This window comes from Nymphalis io, chromosome 8, assembly GCF_905147045.1.
Source record: "Nymphalis io chromosome 8, ilAglIoxx1.1, whole genome shotgun sequence".
In the NCBI taxonomy this organism is placed as follows: Eukaryota; Metazoa; Arthropoda; class Insecta; order Lepidoptera; family Nymphalidae; genus Nymphalis; species Nymphalis io.
In genome coordinates this window covers 13676472-13689296 of record NC_065895.1, presented here as the reverse complement: position 1 = coordinate 13689296, position 12825 = coordinate 13676472, and the positions used below count along the sequence as shown (strand labels likewise).

Below are 12825 nucleotides of genomic sequence, written 5' to 3'. Positions count from 1 at the left end.
TAGAATAAACATGACTGAACTATAAGAGCAAATCAAATAGAAATTCCCAGCATAATCTTTGTTTAATTAGAGGGGTAAACTTTTAAGTAATTTACTAAATTTTCTAATATTGATAAATTACTTAAAATGGGGATTGCTATTATACTAAAAAAATATATAATAACTTAAACGAGGGAAGTCGCGGTGGATCACACTTAAATCACACAGTGAAAAAGATACTCCAAGACTGAAATTTCTCAAAAATAAAAAAAATGTTTTGTTGGATTTTGAGATATCTACCGGCCTTCCCTAATTATTCAATTGCTTATCATAATAAAAAATATTTTAAGAAAAAAGTAAAACAATAAATGAAATAGTAGAAAAACTATCAAGATTGCTGGGTTACAGCGACAGCGCTGTGTCATAAACTCAAGAGTCCGATCGGCTCGTCGTCGTGCGTAAATACCTAATTTTGAAAAAAGTAATGTTGTAATAGTCCTCTTAACTGCTAATTCGTTTCGTGCAGATTACGGAATAAGTGAATGAATTGTTCTTTATAGAAAGCTATTACTCATCAACAGCCAATCATAGTCCAAAGCTGAACATAGACCTCTCTCAAGGTGCGCCAAAGCTGCGAGTCCTAGTCTCGACTGCCTCGTTTGTCTAGTGGCTTTTTTTTTTTTTTTTTTTTATAGAAAAGGAAGGCGGACGAGCATATGGGCCACCTGATGGTAAGTGGTCACCAACGCTCTTAGACATTGGCATTGTAAGAAATGTCAACCATCGCTTACATATCCAATGCGCCACCAACCTTGGGAACTAAGATTTTATGTCCCTTGTGCCTGTAATTACACTGGCTCACTCACCCTTCAAACCGGAACACAACAATATCAAGTATTGCTGTTTTGCGGTAGAATATCTGATGAGTGGGTGGTACCTACCCAGACGAGCTTGCACAAAGCCCTACCACCAGGCTTGATGTAAGGCCACAGACCCGGAGGTCCTGGGTTAAATTCCTAGGTCGGCCCAATAAAAAGTTATTGGGTTTTTCTGTAAGCAAGCTATGCAAAAGACAAATAATTATGACTCGTCAAAATTTTTCAGTATATACTTAAACATTTAAAATTTCTAATAGTTATGACCTTTAAAGGTAATTTTGTTATTTTACTTCACTCAGTTGCCATATTTACATCGTCGACATGATACTTGTTATAGCATATTACGTGTACAATTTGATTTCATTATATAACAATTGCTCAGTTTAAACTGTCGTTAAACTTGTAAGAGAGCTCTTTCCTTCTCTATTAATAATATAGATAAACCTACAAACTAATGATAGAGATAATAGAGACGGTATCACCATATGTGTTCTCACTCTTGAGTAATTCGTGTGAAAACAAATAAACATTCGCCGTAGAAAACAAGACAATCAGTGGGAATGGCGTAGATTAGGGCTATGAAACATCACCGGTTCAAGATCTTACGATTGCGTTTTCTGTTTATGGCTTCACTAGTTCGCTAAGCAATTTTCCGCTCAAAGGATGGAATACGTGTAATTAAGATGTAGATTTTACACAAATAAAATTATACCGAAGCTTACTTGTGTGGTTTTATAGTTTGTGTACAAATACATTTATACAACACTCGAGGTCCTCTCCCGACTACGCAAAGGTGCATTTTACTAATAAAGAAATTGCGAAGTACGATTAGAAAAATATTAGCGGGGAGTATATTTTATAACGTTTACATATTTATTAGTTTATACAAGCATCTCATAAACGAGAAATATGAATAATATCAAAATTGGTTTGGTCGGATGCCCTTACTTTTATTAGGGAAATTGACCGTCGCCTTAGAGAGAGAGGGTGTTTAACGGTCGCTCCGGATCTTACTTGGCGCAAAGGTTGTCCATTGCCGTACAGCGTGGAAATGCGGTATGTGTTATGGGCAGCTTTGCTCTTTAGCTTTGCTTTGCTTTTTAGCTCTTAGCTTTATAGGGATCGGAGGAAACTTTTTAAATTTAATTTAAAAAAAAAAGTCATTAATCAGATTATTAATTTTAAGTATGTGAATTTAATAAATATATTTAAGTAATTTCAATTCAATATTTATTTAAAATATTAAACATATATTTTTTTCGTAGCAGTGTAGTGTAATAAAACCTAGAACATAAGCCGGTTGTGTGCCTACAATTTACTAAAACTATAATTTTAAAGTATCGAAGTACTTGCACGTTATTGTTCGAGATTTGTCGTGTAAACTTATTTAAAACACGTGTAAATGTGTTAACTTAACACTTCCAAGTGTGAACATACAAAATATTAACGCGTTAGCTTTCAACTTAATAATGATAATAAGATTTAACGTTATCTTCATCACACAGAAACCCTATTCAAACATGTCCCAGGCAATTTTTTTCTTTATTATTAATTACATATTATGATTTTGTATATTTATGATCTTTGTTAAACTCTAGCGTATCTGCTATACGCTAGAGTTTACTGAGTTGTTTAACATTTACTTAAAACAATACTGACGAGCCCTTTTGTTGGAATAAGGCCTCCTCTCCTAATAAGAGACAAGATTGGAGCTTATTTCACCACTTTTCCAATATCAGTTAGTGGATACACATGTGACATATTTTAATTTAATAAATGCAAGTTTTAAAACATTACATTTAAAACAACATTGACCCAGACTTGAACCCGTAATCTTCGGTTATGCCGCACATGTTCTAAGCCGTAGTGCTTATCCTTTGTTTGACTTGTTGAAGGTAGAAGAGTAATTCCATGGTCAGTGTTGAGCTTAGTTTGACTTACTTATCGGCTCATTTTAGTGGTGGTAGGGTTTTGTGGAAGCTTGTCTGGGTGCCAACCACTCATCAGATATTCTACAGCAAAACAGCAGTACTTGGTATTGTTGTGTTCCGGTTTGAGGGGTGCGAAGTGAGCCAGTGCTATTACAGCCACAAGGGATATAACATCTTAGTTCCCAAGGTTGGTGCACATTGGCCATGTAAGCGATGGTTAACATTTCTTACAATGCCAATGTCTATAGGCGTTGGTGGCACATATGCTCGTCTGCTACTAATTTTATAAAAATAAAAATAAACCCTTGTAATTGACATAACACTGGGCACTCTTATCTTAGTTTTAATAATTCTACTTAGGTACCTAGCGTATGTTTCAACCAATCAAAAATCTTCAATCGTATACAGCAGATATAAACTTGCGACGATTGCTATGTTATCGGAAATCTGCATAATAATGCCATTTCCTCGATAAAGTTCTGCGAACGCACGTCCTCTATTCCTGTCCTTCGCTCACAGTAATGTACAAGATAAAAAGTTTCCACAGTTTTGCATCTGATTATAAATCTCAGGAGAATTTAAATAATATTTCTAACAATTTATACACACTTAAACAACGCTAGGTATACAAAAGTCTTTACGTTTAATAAATGATGGCTTACTTTTATCGTCAAACTACTTAACAGTTGAGAAGTTGGTAATTATAAAATGTAAGAACTTGTAGCTTGTTAAGTAGCAAAAAGATGATGTTATGAACTCTAGTCCAAACCAGTTCACGAGGGACCATAAGACTCAATCATATCAACGGTCACGGTTTTAATCCCGCTCGTAATAGTTAACCGTATCCCGTTTATTTATTTTATTTTAAGCAGTTTGAACAAAAAGATCCCGAAAACTAATGAATATCAGAAAAGTTAGCCAAGAGTTATGTATTACATATGTAGGTAATTGTAAATATTTAAATTCCTCTTATAAAGCACGTTTATAAGAGAAATTTAAATAATTTTATTTAAATTCCTTATATTTATTGAATGACATAAAGTCTGTCAACGTTACGGTACAAAGTTTCTATAGAGATTTTTATCAAAATTATCTTGAATTGAATAAAATATCTTATTTAATAAAGTTTAAAACATTGGCAGAGATTTTGTTATTATAGAAACGTGATTATGTAAATTGACATAGTACGTATAACATCGATTGTAAGACTGTCGTCTCATCCTGACAACCCCAAGGCTGTACGGACCTTAGTCGCGCGCCGTCGAGTGGAACGGTGCGGGCGCAGGAAGCGCGGTAGCAGCAAACGACTTCCTTGCTAACCGCATTCAAGCCTGCCACTATAATATCCTAATTAAGGTGGCAATGTGCACTATTATATACGGCGAGCAGCCACTTGCGACTTCAGATAAATACCAACTACGGAATTCTATTGGAATTTATATATTGTATAGAATAAACCACTTTCCTGAATTAATTTATATATTTAACATTTACACGCAGATTTGCCATTTGCAAAAGTATATGGTCACAACAGCCCATGTACATATTGGCACTGTAGGAAATATTAACCATCCCTATACAACGTTAATGCGCCATCAACCTTAGCAACAAAGATATTATATCCCATGAGCGGGATATAGTTACACTGGCTCACTCACCCTTCCAACCGGGATACAACAATACGAACTGCAACTTCAGTATTGCTACTTAGTGGTAGAATTTGGGATGAGTGAGTATCTTTCTAGGTGACACAAAGCCCTATCACTATATAAATAAACGTAATATAAAATAACAATTCTAAAATATTGATAAATAATATTTTGATATTGTTTAGGTATAGACAAAATATAACATTTAAACTTTGATTTAATAAATAGTCATTTTTGGCACTAACAAAACCGGTTTGCTCTTCCGGCTTATACTTCGGTACTTTAGCTCATTAATTATAATAAGTACGTGTTGAAAGATAACATCTAAAGCGTGTGGCATTATTTCTCTTACATCTGATTACGGGGTTACGAGAGCTCTTAAATGCATAATAACAGCAAATACCGTTGTCGGTCTGCGAAACTGCAATTTGTACGTTCCTTCTGTTCTTCGTTATTATTAACAACAATTTGCCTTTATCTTCAAAATTGTAGGAAAAATATTTACTGAGAAATCCAAACGAACAAGCGGGAACAAAAGTTCCTAGACGAAGTGTGCTCAATTGTATTCGTACATACATATTTAAAAACTACCGTCCCATTCGACGATATCGACAATGAGAGGAAAATACTTTATTACGTCTACATAATAAACTTTTTTATAACTATTTTAGCGCTTTTAATTTGAATTATATGTTAACAAAGCATTGCTGTGTTTCGGCTTGAAGGGAGAACGAACCATAGCAATTATTACAGACGCGTGGATCTGACTTCGTAGATCCTTTGATTGACGACGATTAAAGAAGTTTATATTTCCGTGTGAGTGTGCTTTTACATAGGACACGGGGATTTAAAACGAAAATCAGGTGTTTAAATCCGAGCAAGCACTACTGCTTTTTCATACGCTTAATTTGTTTATAATTTATCATGTCTTGACGATAACTATTAGTGTCCATATGCCTAGGCATCACGCGGCATGTTTTGACAACATGTTTGCCATATTTACGCGTATAAAATTACTTAATATATAATTACACGCGAAGCTGCGATGAAAAGCTTATTATGCCTGTTTACATCGGCCGGTAAATTAAATTTACATATAATTTGTGTGAATTGCACCACACTTCTTCAAGGTCAGTGTCATTCCCTTCTGAATTACGTATTGAAAATTAAATTATTTAAGTTTCATAGAATATAATTTTGTTATATTTAATAAAGTTATCGTGATGGATGTCTAGTACAAAACAAGATATCCCTAGTATTTGAGAAACCGCGAGCTGTTCTTTCTCTATACTTTTTCTTAATTCACACAAGTCTTAAATTAATTAACAATAAGATATAGAAAGGAAAAAAATAAGAAGAAACAAAAGTTAATTTGAAACTTGAGATATTGCAGACAAGATATACTACTATTACAGTGAATTACATAACCGATACATAGTCGCGAAGAAGTCGTTAAGTAATAGTATAAGGGAGTAAAATGTTCATTAATCATAGCAGATATGTGGTTAGCTTGATTACAGATGATTGACATGATTTATTTAGTAATTTACTCGCTGCTCCTACGCCGACGCCTGGCCATGCGCCGCGCCTCACAATTTGTCACGTCAATGATGACACGCGTAGCGCATGCGCAGCGCAATGAACGAGAAAATGCGAGTTAATCACTAGCTATCAATATAATTTTACCCACCATCACACGGACTATTAATGTTTTTTTCTTACCGGCGCTAGTGCATATTGATAATGCGATATTATATAAAAGTTTTAACCGTGTTGTAAGGAAGTGGAAGTAATTTATTTAACATAGAGTAACAGCTATTATGAAACTTATTTGACATTGACATGATATTACATTAAATTATGCTAGGTCATAGAAACTAATTTAAATTAATTTTTCGAAACCAACAAAAGTTAGAACATATTAACGTAATAAAATTGGGAGAAGAAAGTGAATTAAATCATTGATTTAAATAATAATTATCTTGTTTTAATACTATAATTACTTGTAGATTTTTTAATGATAAAATCAACAATCACTCGCGTGATGAAAACAACGATAGATAGCGGTATAGCGTGAACAGTAATTATAATTATAGCATATATATGTCTTTTGAAAGTTATGCTTTTTGTATGTTTACCGGTTTTTGTTTTACATTACACAAGATAATATTTCTTTGTTAATTTAAAAATGATGCAATAGAAATTGCAAGTACTGTAATATTCAAGTTCATTCTACAAGGTTCTATAGTAATGTTTTATTCAGATGGCGAGCATCGAGGTGTCCCTGGCGGGCTCGCGTCGGCGCAGCGCGGGAGCACGCGACGTGTCGAGAGAGCTAGACACGCTGCGGGCCGCTCTCACCGACAAGGACACACTTATACAAAAGTACATCATATAATATATTGTATTTTAATTTAACGATTATTAATAAATTGATTACAGAATCTATCTTAAGAGCTAGTGCTTATTTAATTTTTACTGTTTAGACTAATTTGAAATTTTTGTTTCGTTATCAAATTAAAAATTGTCAACAATTACAAAATTTTACAAATAAAATCCGCTGAGTTTCCTTCACAGGTTTTTTTATATCCGGTAGCAGTGGTTGTTGACTATCAATAAGTGAAATGCTTCTTCATTCAATAAAGAAATTTTTAATTTTAATAAGACAATAAACGGCATGATAATTTTGATTTGATTGTGTTATATTGATAAAATTACACAATAATTAATAATAAATAAATTATTCATCAGTTTTACATCAATAAATTATATACTACTTATTATTATTTAGTGCTAACCTCTTATGAACTCATAAAAATATGTACATAATTAAAATATATGCATATGTATTTGGAAACCCAAAAATGTCAATATAGCTTGATGTAAATACGCACGTGTCGTAACTTGATACGGTGTCGTGTTACTTGTTATTGTTTATAAGTACGAGTATCAACACTTCGTAGTACTCGAGATTAAGTCCTTATTCAAAATCATAAGATTAATTAAATCTTCGTGGGTAATATTTAATATGTCTTTCCAATTTATAATTATTTAGGCATTATAAGATTGTAGTTATACGAGATTGTTTAAATTAAAAGGCTTGAAATTGTACATCCCTTGTACATCCCTTTTACAGCCCCTAACCCGCTCTTAAGCAGTCAGATTCTAACTTTCCCCTAAACAAGAACTAATGCCCGAGATATTTAATATTGAGGTAGTCATTTTACTAGGCAGTAAGCCTTTGTTTAAACCTGTCTGGATAGATACTACCCGCTTTAACAAATGTTATACTAATTATAGGTTATCACATCATTCGGAAAAGCATCACAATATCACATTATTAGTCATTAAATAAAGTTAATCGTTAACAATTACAAGTACATAAAAATACAAAACATTAACATCATTAAAAATATTGTGAATTATTATTAAATTTACGAAAGAATATTTATAAAAACTTACAAATAATTTTAGAGGAAAAAAAAATTAGAGAACAAAAGAAAAACAAAAACAATTTTAGAGAACAAAAAAAAGTCAATTCTATATAATTAGTGAATAATAACTCAAATTGGATCTATTGCAAGACAGTTCAACGAGGGCAACTATTTAGTAAATTCAAAATGTTGCGTTTGATCTGAGACAGGCTATTATGGAAAATATCCAAATAAGCTACTAGTTTTGAAATGCAAATCTGATAAACGGGGTATAAGTGATTTTTTTCCTAATTGCGTCCTGTATGTTCATATATGTAAAAGACTACCTAGTCGTCTTGAATTGTTACGAATTAAATTAAATGTAAATGTAAAAAAAACATCAATATTATTATTTAAAATATTGTATAAAAAAGTAAGAAATAAAAGTGACCTCCGGGATTCAAGACTTATTCTGTCAAAATGTTTAAGTCCCTCACTATATGAATTGGCTAATTTTAAATCTAAACGACATATGCTTCAGAAACCGCTTTTGAACTCGCTCAATTCTCTCAACGTGTATCCTGTAATACGAGTAAGGTACCCAGATTGTACAACAGTATTCAAGTCTACAACGAACATAGCTGTCAAAAAGTTTTATTATAATAGTTCAACGTTTAAACTAAATAAGAATAATTTTGTAGATTTTATGATGACTGGCAACCTGACAACAATTGGAAATGCCAACATTTGCTGGTTAGTTAGTTCCTCTCCACCATATAAAAATGTTAAGGTGCTTACGTGCTCGATTATAATAGATACAATAAGCAAAGTTTCCCTTAGTTGTTAGCTCTTACGACACCTTTGTGATGACGCGGTTTATTTTACATTGTAGACCTGACGACGAAATTCATAAAACACCATTCTTTTCTAGTTTAAAGAAGCAACTAAGCGCGTCTCTCAGTGCAGCACGTTTAGCCGCACAGGCATCGTCCCCGTGCACGAGCCCGCGCGAAGAGGCGCCGGCGCTGTCACAAGATGACCGGCGAGCGCTGGAAGAGCGCGCCACCGCCGTGCGTGCCGAGCTGGACTCGAGGCGCGCCAACATGCAGGAACTGAAGCGCCGCTTGGAGAAGACACATGTCACAGAGTTAGTTTATTAGTTTATCTAAATAAATTGTTTTGGATAGATTTTATAGCTCTATATTAGAACCTGTGTTTTTTAAACAGTTTTGAATCATAACAGGTATAAACAAGGTTTAGTTTTAGGTTAGGGTGGAATAAGCCAACCCAAGAGGAGTGCCCAGCCTTAAGACATTTACAGGATGTTGCTTTTATCCTATTTTACAATTGAAAGAACTACAATAGATCATTATTAACAGGAATATAGACACACGGATAGAGCAAGCAGAACTGCAGTACGCGGTGGGTCGCGAGGAGCTAGAACTGCTGACATTGGGCGAGCAAGCGCGTGCACTGGCTATGCTCATCGAGCAGGCTGACGTCGCGCATCGTACCACACTGTACAGGTACCACCTACCATTTACTCAACAAACACCCATTTAATCTGCATTAGTAACGACTAACGACAAGCTATGAGAAATGGAATGGACAATTATATGGCTTCAATTTCTCTATTGAAACATAAAGACATTATTCATACAAAAAGAATTATATAAAGGTCACGTAAATTGTGACGAGTTTTTCTATAAGCGGTAAGCCATAAAGATGACCCGATAACAGTCAACAAAATGCCAGTAATTGTTGGAATAGTTACGCCACGGCCCACCATTGTTCTGGGGGCGGAGACCATCCCAGTGCTTTCTTTGCTTCTTTTATGCAAATGCAATCATTGGAAAAAATCTCACACCCAAATGTGGGTTAATCTGTCAATAGTAGAAAGTTCGGATTGAGGAACTGTCGATTAAGATATCAGCCTTAATTGATATGTCGTAACTATTGTTTGCTAGAAAATAGAACTTGTGTTGGTTGTGTAGATGATATTCAATTCTTTAAGTAACCAACAACATTATTAATCAAAATATTATTTATTCAAGAAAGCTAAAGTAGTTTTGAATCCTTATGTTACAGGATTAAGTCTACCGCTACATATGCAGATGTTATATGTTACTAATTTTATTTATTATGAGGGGTTCATATTGATTTTTATTTTTATATTTCATATTTTCATATTCATATTACCTTTTTTACACTTGTTTTTGGTTTTATTAATTAATATAATTACATTATTTCCTGAAATTATTGTTACTAAATAAAACGTAAAAAACTTTGAATATTTTAATAATAAAAAACAAAATGTTAAATAAATAAGCAATAAAATATTTTTTTTTAAAGTAAGTAGTTATTTTGATACTTAAATATATTGGCTATTATAAGATAATTTTACTCTCCGTATAATATAACAATATAAGAAGGTAACAATATACTTTAATTATTTTTTTTATTTCATTTTTATTTTATTTATTTTAAGGACTACTAGTAGCTACTACATGTTTTAATGACAAATGTAAAACAATTTAGTGAAAATAGCTAACATGTGAAGCTTTTTAAAGTAGCCACAACAATTACAATATTTGTTTTAAAAATACATTAACACATAATTATAGCAACATGAGTAGAAAGATTAAAAAAAAGAAGTCCAAATTGGTACAAATTAAAGATCATAAAAAAATAAACATGCACTTAATAAAATTAAAATTAATAACACAAATAGTTTGAAATTGATATAGGTACAAATTAAAATTAAATAATTCATTAAATTCATGCAAAGTTTACGTTACAAAAAAATTACTAAAAATATACTAATTAATACAAAATAAAATTAAGATAACATTATTTATTATTTATTTATTTATTTATTATTTATTTGCATCTCTCAACAATTCTAGCGCCCGTTTACGATAAATCATGGCAGAGTCATTAAAAATATCTAGATCTTGACAAAAACCATTGTACAACCGTGATGATCTAGGCATTGGTGCATTACATCCTAATTTCGTTTTTGATATTCTGACATCAAAAGTGCCCAGAAAACTACGAACATTGCGCCTTGGAATACGATAGTATATCTTTTCAAGTAAGTAAGTACAGTCGATCTCGTTACGAATTATCTTAAATAGGAAAGAGAGATCTAATAATTGTCTGCGTACAGAGAGACTATCCATATTAAAGTCTTTCAAGAGATTGCTGTAATTTTTATTAGATTTATTGTATGAGGTTTTTTTGTTTCTGGATAGATGATATACAAATCGCTTCTGTATTCTCTCTATACGCAGACGATGTACATTGTAACAAGGATTCCACACAACACTACCGTACTCCAGTACACTACGCACGTAAGCGTTATAGATTATTTTTTTCGTGTTATTCGTGAAGTGTTTACCATTTCTAATTAAAAATCCTAACGTTTTGGAACTTTTCGTAATTATTTTATTGAAGTGCGGGACAAAAGTAAGCTTGTCATCAAAAATGACACCCAAATCACTTATTTCAAAAACTTCCTCCAACTTGATGTTATCAATGCTATATATTGTTTTGATTATATTGAGCTTTCGCGTAAATTTTATATGCTTGCATTTACTGACGTTTAATTCCATTTTATTATTTTTACACCAATTATATATAGCATTAATATCCACCTGTAAGAGCTCTGAGTCAGCTAAGTTGTTTATTACTTTTGTTAATTTTAAATCGTCCGCAAATAAAAATACTCTACTATAATGTACCGTATCGCAAATATCATTAATGAAGATATTAAAGAACCAAGGTCCTAAGTGTGACCCTTGAGGAACCCCGGAGCAGGCTTTATATAGACTCGAGCTAAAACCTTTTAAGACAACAAATTGTTGTCTATTGTATAAATATGATTTGAACCACTCAAGCATATTACCATTGAATCCGTACTTGCTTAGTTTTAAGAGTAAAATATCGTGCGAAACTTTGTCGAAAGCCTTGGTTAAATCGGTATAAATTGCGTCAACTTGCTTGTGGTTATCAATAGCTGGCACAATGAATAATTATTATGAATTATATCTAAGTTTAAACTTACCATAATTATAAGAAAACAGTAATTATTAGTATTGTGTCCCGCTTTGTAATAGGTAAAATAGGTATCTAATTACAAAACCGTTAAGCCTACATTTTTCTAATCTACACGCAATTTGTGAAGATCACACGGTTTTTCAGGAGGCTAATGGGTGAAAAGTGCTCGGAAGTAAAATGACTTTGATCGATCTATTTGCGGCATCTAATTAATATTAATAGCACGATTTCCATTGTTATTTAATAATTCCCACGTGCCAAAGACTATAAATAAACTAGAAATATTTTCCTACACATTTATTATGGTTTTTTTTTTGCGATAACTGGTACAATGGTAACAATAAAATGTTTTTGTGTTTTTTCTCCCATGTTATTTTTAATAAATTTAATGTATCACATATATTGTAGAGAGTTCCTTTTAGTAACCATTATTTGGAAGTCGTAGCAACTTCCATAATTGTGACGACAGACTTGTAAAACTATGTTAAATGTGTTTCTCAACATCTATTTTCAAAGTATACCTGCTGTCTATGTATATTGATTGTTATAACTAACTAGAACTAATCAGCTGCCTTATTTGAATAATTTTCTGCCCTGGGCGATGTTCGGTTGGGCTATCACATTTTGGGTTCTCGGAAAATGGTAGATTTTAGTTTGAAAATAAAATCCGTAAATCAGACCTAGCACTTCGGGATTTTTTTATTCTGAACACACACACATTACATACACGTAATAAAGTTGAGCAAAATATCTCCTAATTCCAGTTAAGAAAATAAAATAAAAAATTGTGACTACTTTTAATTTTACCGTAGGCCGGTGACCATTTTCACAATAGAGTACGATTTTTCGAATTACATATCAAAGTGAGAGCTCTAGAGAAAGTGTCGGGTAGCCTGTGGTCGGTCGGATTACCGTT

At 32.7% G+C, this 12825-nt stretch overlaps 1 protein-coding gene across 1 annotated transcript in view; it reads left to right on the top strand.

Moving 5' to 3' along the window:
* LOC126769974 (uncharacterized) overlaps nt 1-12825 on the top strand; it is a 59625-nt gene that overhangs the window by 35813 nt on the left and 10987 nt on the right. Inside the window, exons 5-7 of the mRNA XM_050489046.1 lie at nt 6701-6822; nt 8782-8997; nt 9230-9376. Coding sequence (XP_050345003.1) covers nt 6701-6822; nt 8782-8997; nt 9230-9376 — 485 coding nt within the window. The remainder of the gene's footprint in view (nt 1-6700; nt 6823-8781; nt 8998-9229; nt 9377-12825) is intronic.